Raw genomic sequence first — 20,203 nt, forward strand, 5'->3', positions numbered from 1 at the left:
CTGAATTGTACGCGAGTTTATTTTCCTTGAGCTGTGGTCGTCTTGTCCTTATTCAACATAACCAACCTTATTTCACTTAGAGGTTAGCAATGTGCTTAACATCTGTTTCAAAAAATTTTGCTACACTGTTAGAAAAAGTGGTAGCAATATGTACCACAGCTTTCACTGGGCTAGTAACCTTTAAAAAAGTCTTAATATGTCAAATTAGGTACAGATATGCATACATTTGGTACCAACATGTACCTTTGAGATATTAAATTGCATCTTTGAGGTATTTACACGCTATCTTTGGTAACAGTGCAAAGCTGCACTGTTTCAAAGAGGTTTCACATTAGAAAGTATTATTTTGGCTTCATAAATACTCCTTTGGCTTGTTTTTTAGGATTTGTTTCCTGTGCACCGTGCAAATTCATTCTTTTGGGTTTCATTCATATTTCTTAAGAAAGTGAAACATCTGTCTTTAACTTGAATGAGAGACAAACATATTTTGCTTCTCGAGTGAATGATCGGTGGGAAATAAAATGTTGGTGCTCTGAGGTATAACACACTTGACTATCGCTCTTTCATTACAGGGTGTGTGCATTTTCCCACATATTCCCAACGTTAATCGACTTTCCTTTCTAATTAAATTATTTCTTTTCCATTTTGGTGTCGGTTATGAAAAATGGGAGCACCTGTTTTGTCCCAGTAACGGTGAAAGGTTTGCAGCCAAAGCCTTTCTGCACAATGCAACTTCCACATGAAACTCCAATAAGAGTTTGCTCTATTTATTTCTCATTTTTCATCTCAGCCGTACATTTTTATGCAATGACATCAGTCCTGGCTGTCCAATTAAAAGACTAAACTAAATCCCAGAACTCATCTCCATGGCTTACACATCTGCCCTAAATTATGTCTCTGTACATAAGTGTGAGAGACAGTTTCTCATTGGATTTGTCCTGTGCTGACAGATCGGCCCCTAGATCTGCTATGAGACGGGAGCGACGCTGGGAAGAGGTTGCTAAATACTGGAGGGATCTCGGCCAATTCCGACTCTGGAAGCTGAGTCTGTCAGCCTTCCAAAACGACACCTCATCTGGAGATTGCTCCAACTCCACTGACTGGGTGGGAAGGCTTTGTTCCATTTCCTCCCAATGTGTGTGTTTTTGTGTGACTGGTGTGCATATTCCTTCCTGCCTTTATCAAAACCGTGCCCTGGAGTGTTTACTTGCAGTCAACTAGAAAAATGGCCAGTTTTTTATAAGCATGGGACCACCATGCTTGAAAGCGAACTTCCTGTGGATCTGGCTGCCTGGGACAGCCCAGTAAGGGAGTGTTACGATGGGCTTGCTCACAGGAGCATCTTGATTTATGCTGCTGGAATCTAACCAGGGGTCCCTAGCAGTCATTTCATAAAACAAATGATGTTTCTGTTTAGTGAAGATGATTTTTACAGTACATTTTTGTGGGATTTTAGACATCCTAACAGGCAAATAATATGTAGCAATGTCCTTTCTTAAGCTGTATTAATATAGGTATATATTATAAGGGACATATTGACACCTGTTTTTTGTAGAATTACTTACTGTATAAAGATGTTGATTAGATCAAAGCTTTGCTGTTTACTCTTTTATTTTAGTGGAGTATTTATGCCCGCGGAAAAAAATTCAATGATCCCTTTCAGTTTATTTAGATTTACTATTTATAGGTATGTGTTTAAGTAAAATTATCATTTTTGTTTCATTCTGTCAACTAAGGGCAACATTTCTGCCAAATTCTTAATAAAAATCATTTTTATTTAATTGATTTATTGAAATGGGGAAAACACAGTCAAAATAACCAAAAAGATGCAGTGTTTTCCGATTTACAAGAAAACAAGTTAATTTCTCAACAACAAAATAATGTTTAATTTAGGGAAAATTCAGGGAAAAACTTGGAAAACCCCTGATTTTTCATGAGTCTTGTCATGCTTTCAGTCCTTTACATTTGCGTCTGAGGTTTGTTTTTGTTGAAATTCAACAGACACTGGACTGGGATGGTCACAATACATCTAGAAATGATGATTAAAGTCAAAACTGGAGTGATCTCTTATTTTTTATTTCTGTGGCTCTATATGTGCAACACCGGTTCAGTATAGCTCAAAGCAAATACAGAGACTCTTACAGTAAATTAATAGATTTATAATATTATATTTGAACTAATATAATTTCTTATTGAGATTAATTCACTTAAAATTAAACGTATAAATAGACTATATTTGCCATGTGGGAAAAATTGTATATATATATATATATCAGTTATTTTCTAGGAAAATAAACCCCCACACAAATATGCACAATGTCCAATGGTTTTTATGGTTATAATGGGAATTGAATTAGTTTTAATGGAACACATAATGGTCCATGTGGGTCTTCATTCTGGTAATATATTGGCTTCTATTTTGTGGAATTTATGTCTGCTGGATAGGAACTAATAGAAACCCTTTCAGCAACGTAAATATCACATGTTGAAAACATTAAGATCATAATGGAATATGCCCCAAAACACAATACATGAAAGCCTAATAGTTTTAATGGTAAGCAGCTGAGTCGTTTTAGTATTTGCATTAAATATCTTTTTTATTTAAGTTTTTGACTTTAACGTTGGCGTACCAACATCATTATAAGTCGCATGTACTGTAAGTATGGCGCTTTTGGACGTAGAGTAAACGCAACATTGCATCAATGCTGGATCTCCATTCACATCAGAGACTCGAGCGCTCTCTACTGAATGATTCCAGGCGTTGTCAAATATAGCTGCTTTAGTGTTTCATGTAACTCAAGACAGCCACAAGACGTACATTAGCCCACTCAGGCGTTCAGATACAAGTACGCAGATAAATGAAACCAATCATAACCCAGACATCGCTGACTGTTCCCATTAAATATTCACCGGCTTCCACTACGTGTGCTGGTTGTGCTCAGCAAGTGCTTTAATGCCTCTGGAGAACAAAAGACCCGGACAACAATTGTAGGTTACACCAGTGGTTTTCAAACTGGGGGCCGGGGCCCCCAGGGGGGCCGCAAGATGGTGCCAGGGGGGCCCCAGTTTTATGATATTTTATGAAATACATTAATTTATCATGAATTCTGTGTAATTAAACCTAAAAAATAATTTAATTTTTTGTATAATGTTGAGTTTTAGAACAGTTTTTTGTCACAAATTTTCTTTGGGGGGCCGCAAAGGAATGCACCGTACACAAGGGGGGCCACACGCTGAAAAAGTTTGGGAACCACTGGGTTACACATTTCCAGGTGGCAAACTGGGTCTTTTTATCTCATTTAATTAAATGGTTTAACCACATTAACAAAAAAATTGTAGCTGAACTTATTTGTTTTTATATTGATCTCAGTAAAATGTATAATTTTACATAAATAGCACGGTCCAAAAATAAAGCAATACCGGGCTGAACTGTATATAAATACTACTGTAACAAATGCATCAACTTAGTTTTGCAAGTCAATTAACCTAATATATATTTTTTTAATGTTGACATAACTTTTAAAAACAAGTTGAATAAAATAGTTGATGTTACTTTTACTTAACAAATTATGTTTTTTGTTTGTTTTTTGCTTTAACGTTATTGGAATGTAATACTATAATGTGTCAAATGTGTTTTTATTAGCATAACGGTGTAAACCACGTTGCATAATTAATATGATTATTTAATTTGTATTATGTAAATGAATTATATCACTAGATGGCGCTCTCAGTCCTATAGACAGAGTTGTCAGGACTGGCAGGTGAACGATAAAATTTTGTGTGGGTCAAAGTTTTGTAAAAAAAAATACTCAAAAATTTAAATCATTTTCTTTTTTAAATATTATATTAGGCCTACATCTTACATCATTTTTATTTAAAATCGCACTGAATCGTATTGGTAACGTCCTACATTTGTTTAATATTTCCTATGAAATTCTATTCAAGATCCAGTAAAACCCGACAATTAAACAATAAACACTAAACGTGTACTTTTTCTCTATATCATTTTAAGTGAAAACTCATTATCTTATGAAAACCCCAGAATAAATCGATACCGAAATCAAGGCCTACACCTAGTTTCTGAGCCATTGTGTTTTCAGATCAGCCGAAATGTAAAATGCGCTCTGATCGCTTGTCGTGTTAACCAGATCAGCTGATCGGGAATCAGCAGGTCGGGCCGCAGCGGGACTGATGGACACTGAGCGGGTGGGTGGAGTAATGTGGGCGGGATTTAGACTTCTGAACAGCCCGTGTGCTTGAAGTAAAACTCGTCTGAAAACAAGACCTGCAACAAGTGACTTTGAGCAATTTAGAGGAGATGGATCTTTCGCTTTTTGCCGCCGTTTTTTAGAGAACTTGAACGACAAACAAACACATATTGTGGGGTAAACTGCGGTAAGTACATCTTCAGGATGATAATTTTATTCATTTTGATGTTTGACGGTAAAGTGTGCGCAACTTTAATTTAGAAACATAGGCGACGTTGTGGTTGCTGTACAGTAACACTGTCAAGTTTAATAAAACGTCAAAAGTTAAAGTTTACCAACTTTAACGGAGACGCACTGCAAAAGAGAAAAAAGTTATTCATATTATGATGTTGCAATTGATGTTCGTTTGGTAAAATTTGAGTCTTTAGCATCTTAGGATTTTTTTTAAGACACAAAATTTGTATCCTGCAACTTGCATGTTTTTGATAATGCTGAGTGAAATGCATGTCATGAAATGTACTTTTAGATTTATTTATAAACTGCCTCATGTTGTATGTAAAAGCAAAACTTGTATAAGATATTTATAATGTTTGCTTTGTTATCAGTGCCCACAGCCTAAACTTTTTTTGCTAAACGTTTACGTTAATACTGTAGCTTTACATGTATGCCATTATACATTTATCATGACGAAATAAATGTAGGGGTTTCTATGGTGAAACAGATGAACCAGAAACTTCTATTTAAGTTGCCTGGCAAGAGAAAGCAGTTGGAGGCCTTGGATGCATTGCATACAGCAAAACCTCCCCTGTCAGATCTCCACGTTTCCAGTCGACACAATGAGAGGAAAGGAGTAACATTAACACCACAAATCCCTGTGTGTATAGTACATGTGATACAGAAGCTGAAAGAGTCTATTGTGTCATATCCTTTTTTCTGTTCCTTGTGGATAAGGGGGCTCGTTTTATAACTCGCCCTTATTGTTCTTATTCATTCCTCTTTGTGGGGCTGGAAAGTTTGAGTCCCTTCTTGGTAGCCCAATGAGGGTGTATTTCCACTTGCCTGTCTTTATTATGATAAGTTCATTTTGATTTCATTCGGCTCTTAGGACTATTCTGTCAGCATGTATGGTCTCTAGCATCTTCACACCTTTATTATTGATTGAATTGTTTCTCTATAGAAAATGAACAATGCTGCTTGGGTTTTGTTCAGTGGGAAGCCCTGAGGCATCTCACAGGTTGCCATGTGCATTATTACACTGCATGCTCTGCTAATATACCATTTGTCGAATCACAGTCATCAATATGACTCGTGCTATCTTTTGTTTGCTTAGAGAGGTGAAAGGATTTTATCTGTGGGGTCCAGGCGAAACTGATAATAGCCTGTTGCCCAGTGTGATACCTGATGTGGGGTGATAATTTGCAGCTTTGTTTACCCCATTCTTTACCTCACAATACAGCGCATGTCAAATGTGATTTCTTTGGAATGAATTGAAACAAGTTGATAGCATTGTTTTTTTTTTTGCTGTTGTATATTTTGGAACACTTGATGCAAATGAGATTACATCACATACGTTGGTTATTTATTTTTCCGTAAAGAAATGTTGACAGTGACTCTTCATCTTTTTTTGTTTCAAGATAATTCAATAATGCTAAATCCAACTTTGCCCCCATATAGTGGCATCATGACCCAAACACCGAAGTCTCTGTTTGCTTTAGTCAGCAGTGTTAAGAATGTTCTGGAGATTATAAAGCCTGGGACTGAAATCGCAGTTACTTAATTGTTTTTATGTCTGCCATGTGCTTATAAAGCAAATATATATTATTGCATTGTGTGTTATAACACATCTAATGTGAAATATATTTAGGGTTTTTATTACTACAAAGATCTTGGCATGCGCCAGCTGCAAAGTATGTCTCTGAAAAAATTACGAAACTTGAGCAATAGATCTGTTTACATGACTTTCTGAGTTTTTCAAATTCAGTAAATATTAAATATATTAAGTTTATATGTTGTATCTTCAAGCATTATGTAGGATGATTTTATGTAGACCACAGTAAATCACAAAAAATTACTTTAGCTGAGTTTTCACTACTTAGGTCACAAATTGTAATCTTGACTTAGGGCTGAATTACACAATGACATGTTATCAGACAATCTTATCATTGGTCATTTAGAAAGCAGGTATTTAGATCTAAATATACTAAACGCATTATGTACTATTTGTGTAATAATACGATTATGGCTTTGTTTTCACAGGTGAGCCTTATTCACGGAAAGGGATTCGGTCATTTCTTTCAGTGTTCCGTATGGAGTCTTACAGAGTAAGCGGGATCCCAAACACTGGACTTTCACAAAACTATACCCAGCCCTCCCGCGCAAGAGGTCAGGCTAATGGTACATATGGCCTCAGTATCAGAGTACAAGGCATAGATGGACATCCCTTTGTAGTCCTCAACAACCAGGATAGAGGTTCAAACCCCTATGGAGTTCCCCAAAACGGTAACGGATATCTGGATTCTGAAAGCGTTTTCACTCGCAATTATGAGGAGTATGAATTCAAAGAATCTATGAAATATCTTTCTGAAGGCCCGTATGTGGATTTTAGGCATCAGAAACAAAATGGAGGTCCGCAAAATGGAACGTCTGATCCTAAGAAACAGTCCACTCTTTTGAACTACCAGAAGCATCCAGAACTTCTCAAGCCATATGATCCTGACAGTAACACTCTTGATAACTTCGCAAGACTGCCTACAGTTGAGACAAGAAATTCCTACCCAGGATCTTTGCCCAGAGCTAACTCCTCAGCTGGTAGCCAGCCGAGAACCTCTACCCCAGACCAATTCGTAGTCCAAAATGCATCTTTACCGAATGACAGGAGAAACGTCCAATCTCAGGATCGTCCCCACACACTCCCATTACAGGTCCAATCTCAAACAGGTCCGTCCAAAGACCAGGCCCAGCCTCAGGTTAAACCCCAGGGTCAAACACAACCTCAGGTCAAGCCGCCCTCTCAGCCAACACAAAAAACTCCATTGCCTTACCAGGCTCAAACTCAGCCCACACAACGCCTTCCGGTTCCTCAGGCATCCACGGCAATCAGCAACCCTTACGATCAGACCAAGTCGTCCTCTAGAACTCCGAGCTCGGTGAGTAGCACAAACTCAAGTCTGGAGCGAAGTCGACGTGAACCAGACGTTCTGCCCTTGCGGCGCACTGACTCCAGCGGCCCGGTTCTACAGTCTTCTTCTTCCCGTAAGTCATCCGTGGGCTCCACCACACCGACCAAGGAAGACCCGTTTGACCAGCTTTATGCAGAAAGTATCAACCGGCATGAAAACCGACGCTATATACCTTTCCTGCCTGGCACAGGGCGTGATATTGATACTGGGCCCATCCCTGGTGTGGATGAGCTTATCAGAAAGTTTGACAGAAAAGAGACTCACCAACGCAGGGGTCGATCTGGACGCAGGAACCGGCTTAACCCAGAAGACCGGAAGCGTTCCCGTAGTGTGGACAGCGCCTTGCCATTCGGTCTCGAGGGTGATGATGACTACTTGGACGAGGTTAGCCGTAATCGAGGCAGATCCACAGAGCATCTTCTTCGCCCGTCACAGCTCCTGCAGAAGGGTGTTGGAGTGAAAGCCACCACCATTTCTCCACCTTCCACCAGACCGAGGATAAACCTCAGAAATGTAGCACAAATAAGCAGTGCCCCGGGTTCTCCTCAGGGCACAGTCTCCGGCCCTCTTTTGGGGTACAAAAATACCCAGAGTCGCCCCTCGGTTGTGCCTGTACAGAACAAAAATGAAGAGACCAAACTATCACAAAGCAGAAAGACCCTGTCGAGCGTAACAACAGCATCAATTTCTCGCTCTGCTGTCAATGGGAAAACGCCAAACAGTGAAGTGGATGCTCAGGTACGATGGTGTTATTTTGTCTGATATTGTTAAAGGGTTAATGACAAAGAAAGCACCTAAAAATGTATTTAAAAAAATATATTTTATTAAAAAAAATATATATATATCAGGAACACTGTGTTTATTGAACAACATTTCAGTACATTTTAATGATTTTTCCGCAATACTTTTGATATCCCCATTCAAAAAAATGTCAGGTGGTACAACCAATCATTGTCTATTTGCCAGCTAAGTTTTAATGTGCTCCCTGTGCCATGCTAATTGATTGTTTATTTGATAGTGGCATTTAAAATTATATCTTTGAGAATAGTTAAAAAGTGTAAAACAACGTTACCCTTATACTTACATTTGAAAACTATATACATTTAAAAACAATAATTTATATAAATAAATAATATAAAATATTAACTAAATTATTAGCTTATTCAAATTTTTTTTTTTTTACAAAAAATATTGGTTGTACCATCTGACACAGAACGTGTACCTATTACATTAAAGTTGTTTTTCAGTATTTGAGAGAAATCTACAAACTTTTCATTCAGCCATAAATACCGTCCCAAGTGCTTCCCAATCCTGGTCCTCAAGGACCACCTGCCAGAAAGTTTTAGAAGTCTCTTTATTTAAAACACCTGATTCAACTTATCAGCCTCCTTCCAAAAATGTAAACTTGTCTTCCTAACAAGCTCATGAGTAAAATCAGGTTTGATAAATAAGGAGGCATCTAAAACATTTTTGGGAGGGGGTCCTAGAGAACCAGGATTGGGAAACACTGATTAGAGTGTACTGGGTGATGTGATATGTTTACTTCTTATATTGGTTAACTTCTTAATAAAAAGAGCATGATTGCAGTTGTACTACCTTGACATTCAAGAACATCCAAACAAACGTTTTTCAAATATCCTAACGTCCCAACACTTACTAATATTCGTGAAATTTGTTTATAGGATAGGTTTTGAACATAAATTGTGTGGACATTTGCTCCACATGCAATTTTACAAGTTTGAGGTACCAAATCATGATTAAAGGGACATTCCACTTTTTTTAAATATGCTCTTTTTCCAGCTCCCCTAGAGTTAAACATTTAATTCTTACCGTTTTGGAATCCATTCAGCTGATCTCCGTGTCTGGCGCTAGCACTTTTTGCATAGCTTAGCACAATCCATTAAATCTGATAAAAAATAACTAAAGAGTTTCAAAAATGTTCCTATTTAAAACTTGACTCTTCTGTAGTTACATTGTGTACTAAGACCGACGGAATCTTAAAAGTTGTGATTTTCTTGGCCATTATGGCTAGGAACTGTACTGTCATTCTGGCGTAGTGATATTACTTGGTTAATTACAATAGCAGGGGACTATTTACGGGCAGTGCGTAATATCACTACGCCTGCTTCAGCCATGTTATAGCAGCAAAGTCCCTGATTATTACGCCAGAATGAGAGTATAGTTCCTAGCCATATCTGCCTAGAATATCACAACTTTTAATTTTACATTGGTCTTAGTACACGATGTAAGTTAACTACAGAAGAGTCAAGTTTTAAATAGGAAAAATATCAAAACTCTTTGGTTATTTTTTTGCGCGATGCTAATGGTCTAATCAGATTCAATGGATTGTGCTAAGCTATGCTAAAAGTGTAAGCGCCAGACCCGGAGATCGGCTGAATAGATTCCAAAACTGTAAGAATCAGATGTTTAACTCTAGGGGAGCTGGAAAATGAGCATATTTTCAAAAAAGTGGAATGTCCCTTTAAAAAATAATGAAAATGTATTAAAACTACATAGATTTTATAGAAAAAGTGATGCATGTCATAAATGTATCAAGTTTTTATAGTACATATTTTTATAGTACATAATGCCCTGTCATTGACCCCAAAACATAATTTTTTAAATGATGGAATAAATGGCACGAAAGACAAAAAAGGCTTGTTGTTAGTGTAAACTGTATTTCTTTGTTTTGTTTAGGTGACGCCAGATCTTTTAAGAGGTCAACAAGAGCTTTCACAACAAACAAATGAAGACACTGCCAAGCAGATATTATTCAGTTACCTCAAAGATGGGTGAGTGCACTTCACAATTGATTCTGTATGCATTTGTTAAACATAATGTTCAAGTAAATGTGTCGAACAAATTACTTTTGATTGTTTTTCAAATGCAAAGCACGCAACATCTTTTAGGCATTTAGGGAGAAACTTCCAGAAAGATTTTACCTAAAATAAAAAACTATTATCTCTGACTCATGAGAACAGCCCAAAAATGTACACTCCCTTCCAGATGCATACAGTAGACTCATTTATTCTCAACTCAAACTCACCCTGAACTCTCTTCTGAGAATAAAAACACATTCTTAATGTTCTTTCTCAATGACTCATTACAGGCTAAATTGTGGGTCACATTCATTATAGTAAACTGTGCTGGATGTCTTTTATTAAAATCCCAATAGGCACTTTGGGTGCAGCAACCACATACCAAACAATAAAACATACAATAAAATTATGATAATAACATCCATCCGCCATTAAATAACTTGCATTGGGTATAAAGAGTGCTTGCATTGTTATTTATTTTGGGAGTATAACAGTTTGGCTTGGAAGAGATGTAAACTTATGCAGTGGTTGTTTTTGATCACCATGTATGACTGTGAAAAAAAACATTCGACAAACCAGTTTGATTTGTTTCTATATAGAAGCACAAAATAATACATAAACAAAACCTCCTTGCCCTATGTTTCTTCAGCTTTTCCAATAAAAACAGTTTTAGCTCACCGCAACTGACTGAGTAAAGTCAACAAACATCTTCTGCTTTTGCTCAGTTTTGCTCAAAGATCTAAAGTTCCACCCAAAACAACATTGCTTCCTATTCCCGTCTAATCCTGCAGGATCGCTGCACAGCTTCAAAAGCATGCTGTAGGTGCCCATAAACCCGACCTGCTCTAGTGAATAGCTGAACCCGTGCCCTCCCTGATCTCCATATTCTCGATGTCAAAAGGTCCAACCTCTCTGCATTCCTCATGTGCTATGTGGAGGTGAGCAGATTATACACCGGTGTCTGTGAACCCTGTGAAGCCTTGCAGATCTAGGATCAGATATCTTCTGGTCAATGGCCACCTTTATTACAAGCACGATAGACAGGTCTTGCCTTGAGGTGCTGGTTAGGTCGCATTCACCGACGCGTCCCGTAGCCGTGACTGGTTAAGGATCGTGGTTGTAATTAAAGCAGGTCAGAGAAATGTCATTGTCAGCAGTGTTCCTAACCGATATGTCTGTTGGCAACATCAGACTACGTCATGAAACCAATAATACCAGTCTCCTCTATCTCAGGTGTGTGTGTGGTTTAAAGAGAGGCGGTGCTGGTCTGTTGGTTTCTCTTATTGTTACCGCATGGCAGTAACCCAAAGTTCTGTGCTTTTCCCTCATGTATCACTTGAGTGCCCTGGGAACATGCGGGCATCCGCGTCCCCATTGAAATATGCATTCCTAGACATGTGACTTGTTAAAAGAAAGCAGTTATTAGGGTGGGCAGGTCATAAGGTGATACATCAAAGCTTGCGTGCTCTGCACTCTCTACACAGGTTTTTTTTCTTCAGATTTCTGAGGGATTATACTCTGATCCAGCCCACACACTACTAACACACACACACTGGCTCCAAAAAAAAGCTTGAGAGTCATGAAAAACATGAAAAACAAACCAAGTCTCAAACCATCCAAGTAATTTCAAGCGCTTGTGTCTGCTTTGCAGGAGCAACGATAATGACGACACAACCAAGAGGAAGGTCAACCTGGTGTTCGAAAAAATCCAGACGTTGAAGTCACGGGCTGCGGGGAGCGTGCAAGGGGACAACAATGTGAGTCGGTGTGACTGGACTCAATAAACAGCTAAGACCCGTGAGCCTCTTATGAGGAAGCTTTTGGAGAACGTATAAAGGCCTTCTGGTGTTATTTACTTACTGAATGGCATTTTATGGCAATGTTTAAAGGAACACACCACCGTTTTCAATATTTGACTATGTTTTTACCTCAACTTAGATGAATTAATACATACCTCTCTTTTTTCAATGCGTGCACTTTTAATGTTTGTACAGCGCTTCTTAAATGTGTTAGCATTTAGCCTAGCCCCATTCATTCCTATGGCTCCAAACAAAAGTTTTATTTTGTGCCACCATACTTACTCATGTAACTACTCATGTAAGAGTCTTTAAATAAGGAAAACATGGAAGTGTTTGGTGTCTTCTAAATTCATCCCTGTTTGGAGCCATAGGAATGAATGGGGCTAGGCTAAATGCTAACACATTCACGAGGCGCTGTACAAAGATTAAGTGCACGCATTGAAAAATGTAGGTATGTACTAATTCATCTAAGTTAATGTAAGAACAAAATAAAATATTGAAAAACTGTGGTGTTTTCCTTTAAACGTTTGTTCTTGCATCCAAAATTCTACTTCGACAGGGAAAAACGAGTCTTGATTTTTTTTGTACATTTTGTACATTGTTTTCATAAAATCTTGTTTTTATACTTATTTAGAGTTATAGTTATAAATATAAATGTCTCTCTCAGTCGCAAGACCTTACAGCCCAAGCTAAAGCCCTTCAGGAGCAGAAAGCAGAACTGGAAAAAGAGATTGTGAATCTTAAGAAAAAGCTAGAAGAAGAAAGCAAGGTAAATTGTTTACTCTGGGCTTGCCAATGCATTCTTAACGTCAACCTTGTCTCTCTCTTTTCACTAATACCTCAACAACTTTAACTTGTCAAATGTACCTTGGACGTCTGCTCTGTCTGTTTAGAAAATCTGTTCCATGTTAACTGAAAATCCCAGCCCTATTACGCCCTTAAGGACAATAATCATGTTAACCAATTACTGGCTTATTAGAAATACCATCTTGCATGGTGTCTCAGACTGTCAGTGGGTTTGCCCATGCTGTGGGATGAAAGGTTCAATGAGGATCCTGTAATTTTATGTCCTAATTGTCATGTCTTATTTTATCTTTTTGCAGAGGTGCAGAGATCTGAGTGATAGTCAGCGGAAGGCGGGAGCTGGAATTAAAGACTCAAAGAGAGAGTTGGACCAGAGTCAAGCAGATTGTGCCAGACTGCAGGACAAGCTTAGTAAAACTGAGGCTGACTTGCGTACTACACTTGAGGAGTAAGAAACTATTTTTGGGGGTGTTACCCCACATGGGTTTGCAGAAATTCTGTGGGGGTCATGGGAGATGGTTGGCTTAATGTATCTTATAAAGATGACTCAAGCCTACATGTGTTAGTCCTGATGTAAAACACTGAAAATGGGCACTACCATCAGATACATTTTCTTGGATCTCTCCATCCTGCCCATTTAAGTTTGTCATAATTACAACTTTATACAAGGTTTGAGTTTAGCACATGAGATTGATTTATCATGGTTTATTATTTATTATGGTTCACATGGTTTACATGACTTACATGTGTTTCTATGTGTCAGCCTCTTCCAGGTGAAGATGGAAAAAGAGCAGTACCAGACTGAGATCAGAGACCTGCAGGACCAGCTCTCAGAGATGCACGATGAGTTGGATGTAGCCAAACAAACTCAAACAGACAGCGCAGAAAAAGAGGCTATTATGGAGGTACATGACTTAAACTATACAAAGGTATAATCCATATGCTAATGGTTTCAAATTGATCGGCGGCCGATACATCGGTGCATCTCTATTAGTTCGGCTAGTTTGAAAGCCTCCCATGCTATTGCCCATGAACCTAAAACACAACAGTTGTTTTTTCATCAAGGTGTTTCTATGGAATTAAAATAACCAGTGCTAAAAAGAACATTTGCATCTTATATGCAAATTTACACATTTGCATATTCCAGATATTTAACACCTGAGGCCAATGGTAGCACATCTAACACAATGTAACCTGTGTTCTGCACTTTCTAGGATGTGATGCAGATGAAGTTGGATATGGAGGAGCTGCTCCTAGCCAAAGAGGAGCAGGAGGAGCTGCTGAGGAGGCGTGAAAGAGAGCTGACCGCCCTCAAGGGAGCTCTGAAAGATGAAGTAGCAACTCACGATCAGGAGGTGGACAAACTTAGGGAGCAGTACGAAAGGGAGCTCCGAAAGCTACAGACGGTTGTAGAGGAGTCCAAACAGGTGATAAAGCTCCCCTTTCACATACTCATCACATCAATGTTTTTGCTAAAAAAACTTAAGTTTGACACGACAGAACATCTCTTTATTCTCTTCAAAATGCCTCCCATAAAACTGCTTGTGTGTGACTTGGTTCTAAGTTGTTCTAAGTACTCAGTTCTTAATGTTTACAAAAGATAAAGTAATTTGATAAACCACACTTTTTGTTCTATGTTTTTGAGGGGGTCCATCAGATGAGAGTAAAACAAATCCTGTAAAGCCAGTTTAAGCAACAGGTGTGAGTGTAAACAGTAAGTAGGAGTAAGACTATAGGTTCATGAATGGAAAATCAAGCGTGAAATAAGATTCGCAGAATGAAATGAACAGCAAGGAAAAGAGTGGGTTTGAAACGAGGTGATCTGAAGACATCTGGTTGTCCACAGGTGTCCTGTCCTCTGTTGGTTAGAGCTCCTTTACTTCCTCAACTCTCTGAATGTACTATTACATGCATTAGTTATATGAGGCTCTTAGCTAACTTCCTTTTTGCAACAAAGTAACTTCCTATCCAGAGGAGGCCATTGTGTTGTTTTAGTTTAGCTTTGTTTTGAAGTAGTAAACAGACAAAAAGTTATATTTGGTCAGGTGCCACAGGTACAACACTGGCTTGCAGTGCTTATTTTTGTAAATGGTTGCCAAGATAGCATCCAAGAACAGTGATCGGTTTTATTATTAAACAAAATGATAAAGATGTGGAGAAAGCTTGGTTTACCAGATATTTTAGGGCTAGACCAAGCCATGAAACTAAACAAGCATTACCATGCGCCTCTTCTTTATAGTTTTAGTGTTGATGTGAAGACCCCCTGTGGATGAACATTGAATGGTAGAGCAGTAAATGGAGTTTAGTGTTTAATTGCTGTGGCAGGCCATCACTAATCTAATGAGGTATTGATGGGATGGCTGGCTGCTGGTTTCTGTCTCTCTGTTTTTCTCCTTTTCTTTAAAAATTTGAATGATGGGTTTGTTTCATATGCAAATAGCAGGGGAATTGCACATGGTTAATAAGTGGGTCACTGTGTAGACATGCGGTATTACAGATGATACAATGGGGGAGGTCTGTACAAAATAGTTAGTTGGATTTGTTTGCCCATTCTGTATGTTATCGTTTGGTATTTATCCCAATGCATCTTTATCTAGAAGTTATGTGGAAAATCTTGAGTAGTCAATACACCTCGGTCTACTTTTACTGCTGCTTATAAAGGTACAGTTTTTTTCACTGTAGAAGAGGGACTAAAAAGGGGGTGGGGGTCCATAGTGTCCCCATCTCAGCAAGAGATTCCTGATTCTCAACGGATGGGCTTTTTTGTGCAAAGGATTCTCTCACCGGTCCAATAGCTGTCTCTCCTTTTAATTCGTAACTAAAATGCTTAGAAATCCAGCCTTTCAACAATACATCTAAAATTAGGCAGATTAAAACAAATATTAACTCCGTCTTGTGAGCTAAACTCTTTAAGCCAAACGCTGACGGACTGGTATCATTCAGCCATTAACAAAATCAAAAAACAGATCTTGAATAACTTGGATCAGGATGTTTTTGTGCATTTTAATCAAGTATATGAGTGCATTGCCGCCTTTGTGGTGTTTTTTTGTTTGTTTTTGGGCCGTGGTTGAGCTGTGACTGTTTCCTTGGGACTGTTTGGGGAACAGATAGTCTCACAGGACGCAGTGTGTTTCCTCAGGTGATGATAGCAAACTGTGCCGGGCTTTTCTGTGGTGATTCAGCTGGATGCCTAGAGAAGGAAGTCAAGTGGATAGGGAGATAGAAACAGAGGGATCTGTAACATGAAAAACTTATAAAAGCAAATCCAGGCTTCAAAGAGATGTTGTGCATCTGGATTTTATGATGGAACTTAATAACAACAAGCTCAGTTGGCACCACTGCAAACTCTTGCGCACAGCGACGTTGATCATAATTGATAGCTGTGACAGTGCATATAAACAACAGTACTCATGCTTGATGCAGACAGTGTGATGGTAACTAGGCCATGGCGGGCACCTCGCTCCAGCATTGGCCTGCATTCTTCTGCCATTGTTCTTAACGTCCTGCAGAGCCAAAGTCTCCCACTGTCAGATGATGTGTTCGATCCTGAAACCCAACAAATCCCCCACCGTGAGCTCAGCAGAGGGGGTCAAACCCTCAGTTTTTCGGCCTGTAAGAGATTAAATGCAGAGGCACAAAGCTGGGGATTTAGCTTAGGCTTCAATTGAGTTAAAACGATGACCATGATGGCAGATTGTAAGACATGTATACTGTTATACTGCATCTTTATGTGTAGAATACAATTAAAAAGCCAAGTAGATGTTTACCTACATTCAATTGTAACAAGGTATGCACAAATAAAAAAAATTGTGCTGATGCTGACGTTCGATTACTTAGAATGATATCTACAAGGATATAATCTGCTCTGATTATTGGCTGTTTTTAAAAAACCCGCTGATGTCCGATAGTGGAAAAAACACTACCGGGACCGGACTGGTCGTTTCTCTGAACTGAGATCCATTCAGAACAACTTATTTCAGTTGCTTAGGAGTTATGAAAACAGCATTTAAACATGACTTATTGGGGTATGGTCTCACAATCTCGTCTTAAGGTAGTAAAAGCGTGTTTTTAGGGTGTAAAGTACTGCCAGGAATGTTCATCTGACATGAAGTTTCGTTTTATCAGGTATGTGCATGTACCATATTTTTCCACTGGCAGGACGACTTACATGGCAGGGCATCTCTGAGTCCAAGGTCAGATATTATATTTCATAAAGGTCTAGTCTAAAAATGGAATAGCAACCTGTTCTTTCTAGAACCGAATTGAAATGCGGTCATAGAATCGGAAATGTAATTAAATCAAGGATTTGGAGAACCGTGACACCGCTAATCATTAGTTGTAACTAGCAATGCACAGATATATCGGTCATTATGTGAATAGTAACATTCAGAAAATGTAGTGTTCGGGAATTTAGTTAATGCAAGTTAAAATAACCATCAAACTATTGGCAGATATCACTCTGAATAATCGGTTAACGATTACATTTTTTTATTTATCGGTTATAACCTAGTCCAACATAACATTTTTCCAGCAATGAAGACATTTTTTGCTAAGCCCAGTTCCTGTAGGTGCAGCTGTAAATGACTTTGTACTGCAAGTAAAAACTATTTCTAACTTTAGAGTGTGTAAACAGCATAATGCAATACTTATCTATCTGGTACCACCACTGTAGGCTATTATTTTGAAGGCAAACTTTGAATGTGTTGTGTCATAAAGAAGGTTTCAGAGATGATATGTTGATGTTTATCCAGCTAAATTTTTGTGTAACTTGCCCAATACTGATCACGCCCACTTTTACGACCCCCATATGTACAGTAAGCCTAACCCTAATTTATGAAGGGTGGTTTGGATTCTGGGTGTTGTCAAGGACTTGGCTAAAAAAGTAATTTGCCTTAAATGCTCCAAGTTATTTTCAATTCAACAGTATACCAGAGCTTCATTTGTGCATAGAAACTAAAAGAAAATAACTCATGCTCTGTTTTCATCTTTAACATCCAGTTCAAGTGATCCGGTCATGAGTGGACGGCACTAAAAATAGTTCTGATCTTCTGATCATTTTCAGCATTTGGTATAAATTCACTCGAACATATAACATATTTATATGATACATGCAAATCTGCAAGTCTTAAAAGGGACACTCCATCCATTTTTTTTTTTAAATAGGCTCATTATCCAGCTCCACTAGAGTTTTTATTTTATTTTTAGCATAGCTTAGCATATCCTATTGAATCTGATTAGACTATTAGTATCGCGCTTAAAAATAACCGAAGAGTTTCTATATTCTTCCTATTTAAAACTTGACTCTTCTGTTACATCATGTACTAAGATCGGCAGAAAAGGGGACTATTTTGGGCCTGCGTGATATCATTGTGCCTGCTGCAGCCATGTTACGGCAGCAAAGTCCTTGATTATTACGCCAGAATGAGAGTATAGTTCCTAGCCATATCTGCCTAGAAAATATCAAGTTTTAATTTTCCGTCGGTCTTTGTACAAGATGTAACTACAGAAGAGTCGAGATTTAAAAAGGAAAAATATCGAAACTCTTTGGTTATTTTTTAGCGCAATGCTAATGGTCTAATCAGATTCAATGGATTATGCTAAGCTATGCTAAAAGTGGTACCACCAGACCTGTAGATCAGCTGAATGGATTCCAAAACAGTAAAAATTTAATGTTTAACTCTAGGGGAGCTAGAAAATGAGCATATTTTCCAAAAAAATTGGATTGTCCCTTTAAACATCCCAAACATACTTACGTGCAGTAATGACTTCAAAGAGAAAACAACTGTCCAGCTGAGCACTGGCATCCAGAATAATTTAATTCTAGTTTCCCAGCATATCTCTGACTGGCTTTAAAAATCACTTAAACCGTGTGCACTTTAACCTCTGTAGCAGCTGCTTAGCATCTACAAAACCCTCCTCACTCAGAGAAAATGCCCATCAATGGACGAAAGGAGGTGAACACAACCGTCTTACGCAACTGGACGCAAGCCAGTGCTTTTCATCCAGCGCTTTTTCATTTCCAGCTTGAGCACCTCTCGCCCGTCCTTTGCATTTCGTCCTGCTTCGGCACATTTGTGTCTGTGTGCTCTTTGTTTAGGAGCAAAGCTATTGTAACATATACCTCCAAGATGAAGAAACAGACCGAGTGTTGTTTGAAGCTAAATTGAAGCTCAAGTCTTTGGTGTTGGTGCGGTATTCAGGAGCTGAAGGCTTTGTGGTAGCCTGATAAAGTTTCAAGTGGCTTGGATGACTTCGGTTTCTATGCTTGTGTTTTCTTATCTTTCCGTCGAGTCACAGTGCTTTTCTTGAGAAATGTGCCTGGCATGTAAACAGAAGTCACATTGAAAGGTTGGCCAGAGGAATAAATGACTAATTGGTCTTGGCTGTTGCTAAGTTGTTTTCAGGGTGGTAAAATCACTGAATTCGGACACTGAGAAAGCAGGATTTCCTGTAAATTTGTTCGTTCCGAGTATAACGCGAATGAAATCACTTCCTGTAAGGCATTGTTTTTGTGTTTGCTGTTAATGTTAGTTACTATTAAAAGTTTATAATCCAGATTAATAATTCATAATTCAACCATCTGGTCTAATAAATTTGATCGAATAATCTACAACATTGTCTCTCTGAATCGTATCATACGATAAGTCTTCAATCATAGTCTATTCTGTATTATTTGTGTGAACTATGTGTTCACCAGTGATTGAATTTGTTCAGATCCAAAATAGAAAAAAAATGAAATTGGCAGAATATACTGTATGTGATAGTGTGCAGTCCAGCAGCGTTTACATGGTGGGGTTGATCTACGATTAAACTTGCTTTCATTTCTGGGTGGCTTTAAGGTTATGTTGTACCCTCCCACCCCGATAATGCGTTCAACTTATAAACCTGGATGATTTGGGAGCGGATTAAAAAGATTTAGCTCTTTGAAGGTACCATGCATGTAGGAGAGAAAATAATTTCCCATGGTGAATTTGGGATGGCTTAGACAGGTTTATTAGTTTTTTGTGATTGTTTGTGCCATAAATGACACACAATGATGATTTAGGGCTGTAAAGCTTGGAGACGCTCGACATCCTTGATTTGAGTTCATGAAGTGATTCTCTTGCCATTGTTATTCTTAAGCTTTTAAAACACTAACAATGCTGGTTAATGCCCAACTATAGATAAACAACCAAAGCAAGCACCATTCAGATCACATTGTCCTCCGGTCTGTGCTTTATAATGCTGCTTTAGAGAACAGAAATAGCGGAACAAACAAAGAAAGCTCAGTATTAGTGATTTTTTTACCGGTATTTCTGTCCAAAGAGCTGACTGCAGGAACTGGGACATGGAAAGATAAGTGAATGTGCGTGTGAACGTTCATTAAATACCAACACTGGAGTTTTTCCAGTACA

The 20,203-nt window shown here is 38.4% G+C and overlaps 1 protein-coding gene across 1 annotated transcript in view; it reads left to right on the forward strand.

The window, feature by feature from the left end:
* The first annotated feature begins 4,259 nt into the window (after window positions 1–4,259).
* cgnl1 (cingulin-like 1) overlaps window positions 4,260–20,203 on the forward strand; it is a 29,212-nt gene continuing 13,268 nt past the window's right edge. Inside the window, exons 1-8 of the mRNA XM_065289127.2 lie at window positions 4,260–4,395; window positions 6,465–8,125; window positions 10,085–10,179; window positions 11,858–11,963; window positions 12,673–12,774; window positions 13,109–13,257; window positions 13,573–13,714; window positions 14,024–14,236. Of these exons, the coding sequence (XP_065145199.1) occupies window positions 6,515–8,125; window positions 10,085–10,179; window positions 11,858–11,963; window positions 12,673–12,774; window positions 13,109–13,257; window positions 13,573–13,714; window positions 14,024–14,236 (2,418 nt within the window). The 5' untranslated portion in view covers window positions 4,260–4,395; window positions 6,465–6,514. The remainder of the gene's footprint in view (window positions 4,396–6,464; window positions 8,126–10,084; window positions 10,180–11,857; window positions 11,964–12,672; window positions 12,775–13,108; window positions 13,258–13,572; window positions 13,715–14,023; window positions 14,237–20,203) is intronic.

The sequence above is a fragment of the Paramisgurnus dabryanus genome, chromosome 2 (genome assembly GCF_030506205.2).
Source record: "Paramisgurnus dabryanus chromosome 2, PD_genome_1.1, whole genome shotgun sequence".
Taxonomy (NCBI): Eukaryota; Metazoa; Chordata; class Actinopteri; order Cypriniformes; family Cobitidae; genus Paramisgurnus; species Paramisgurnus dabryanus.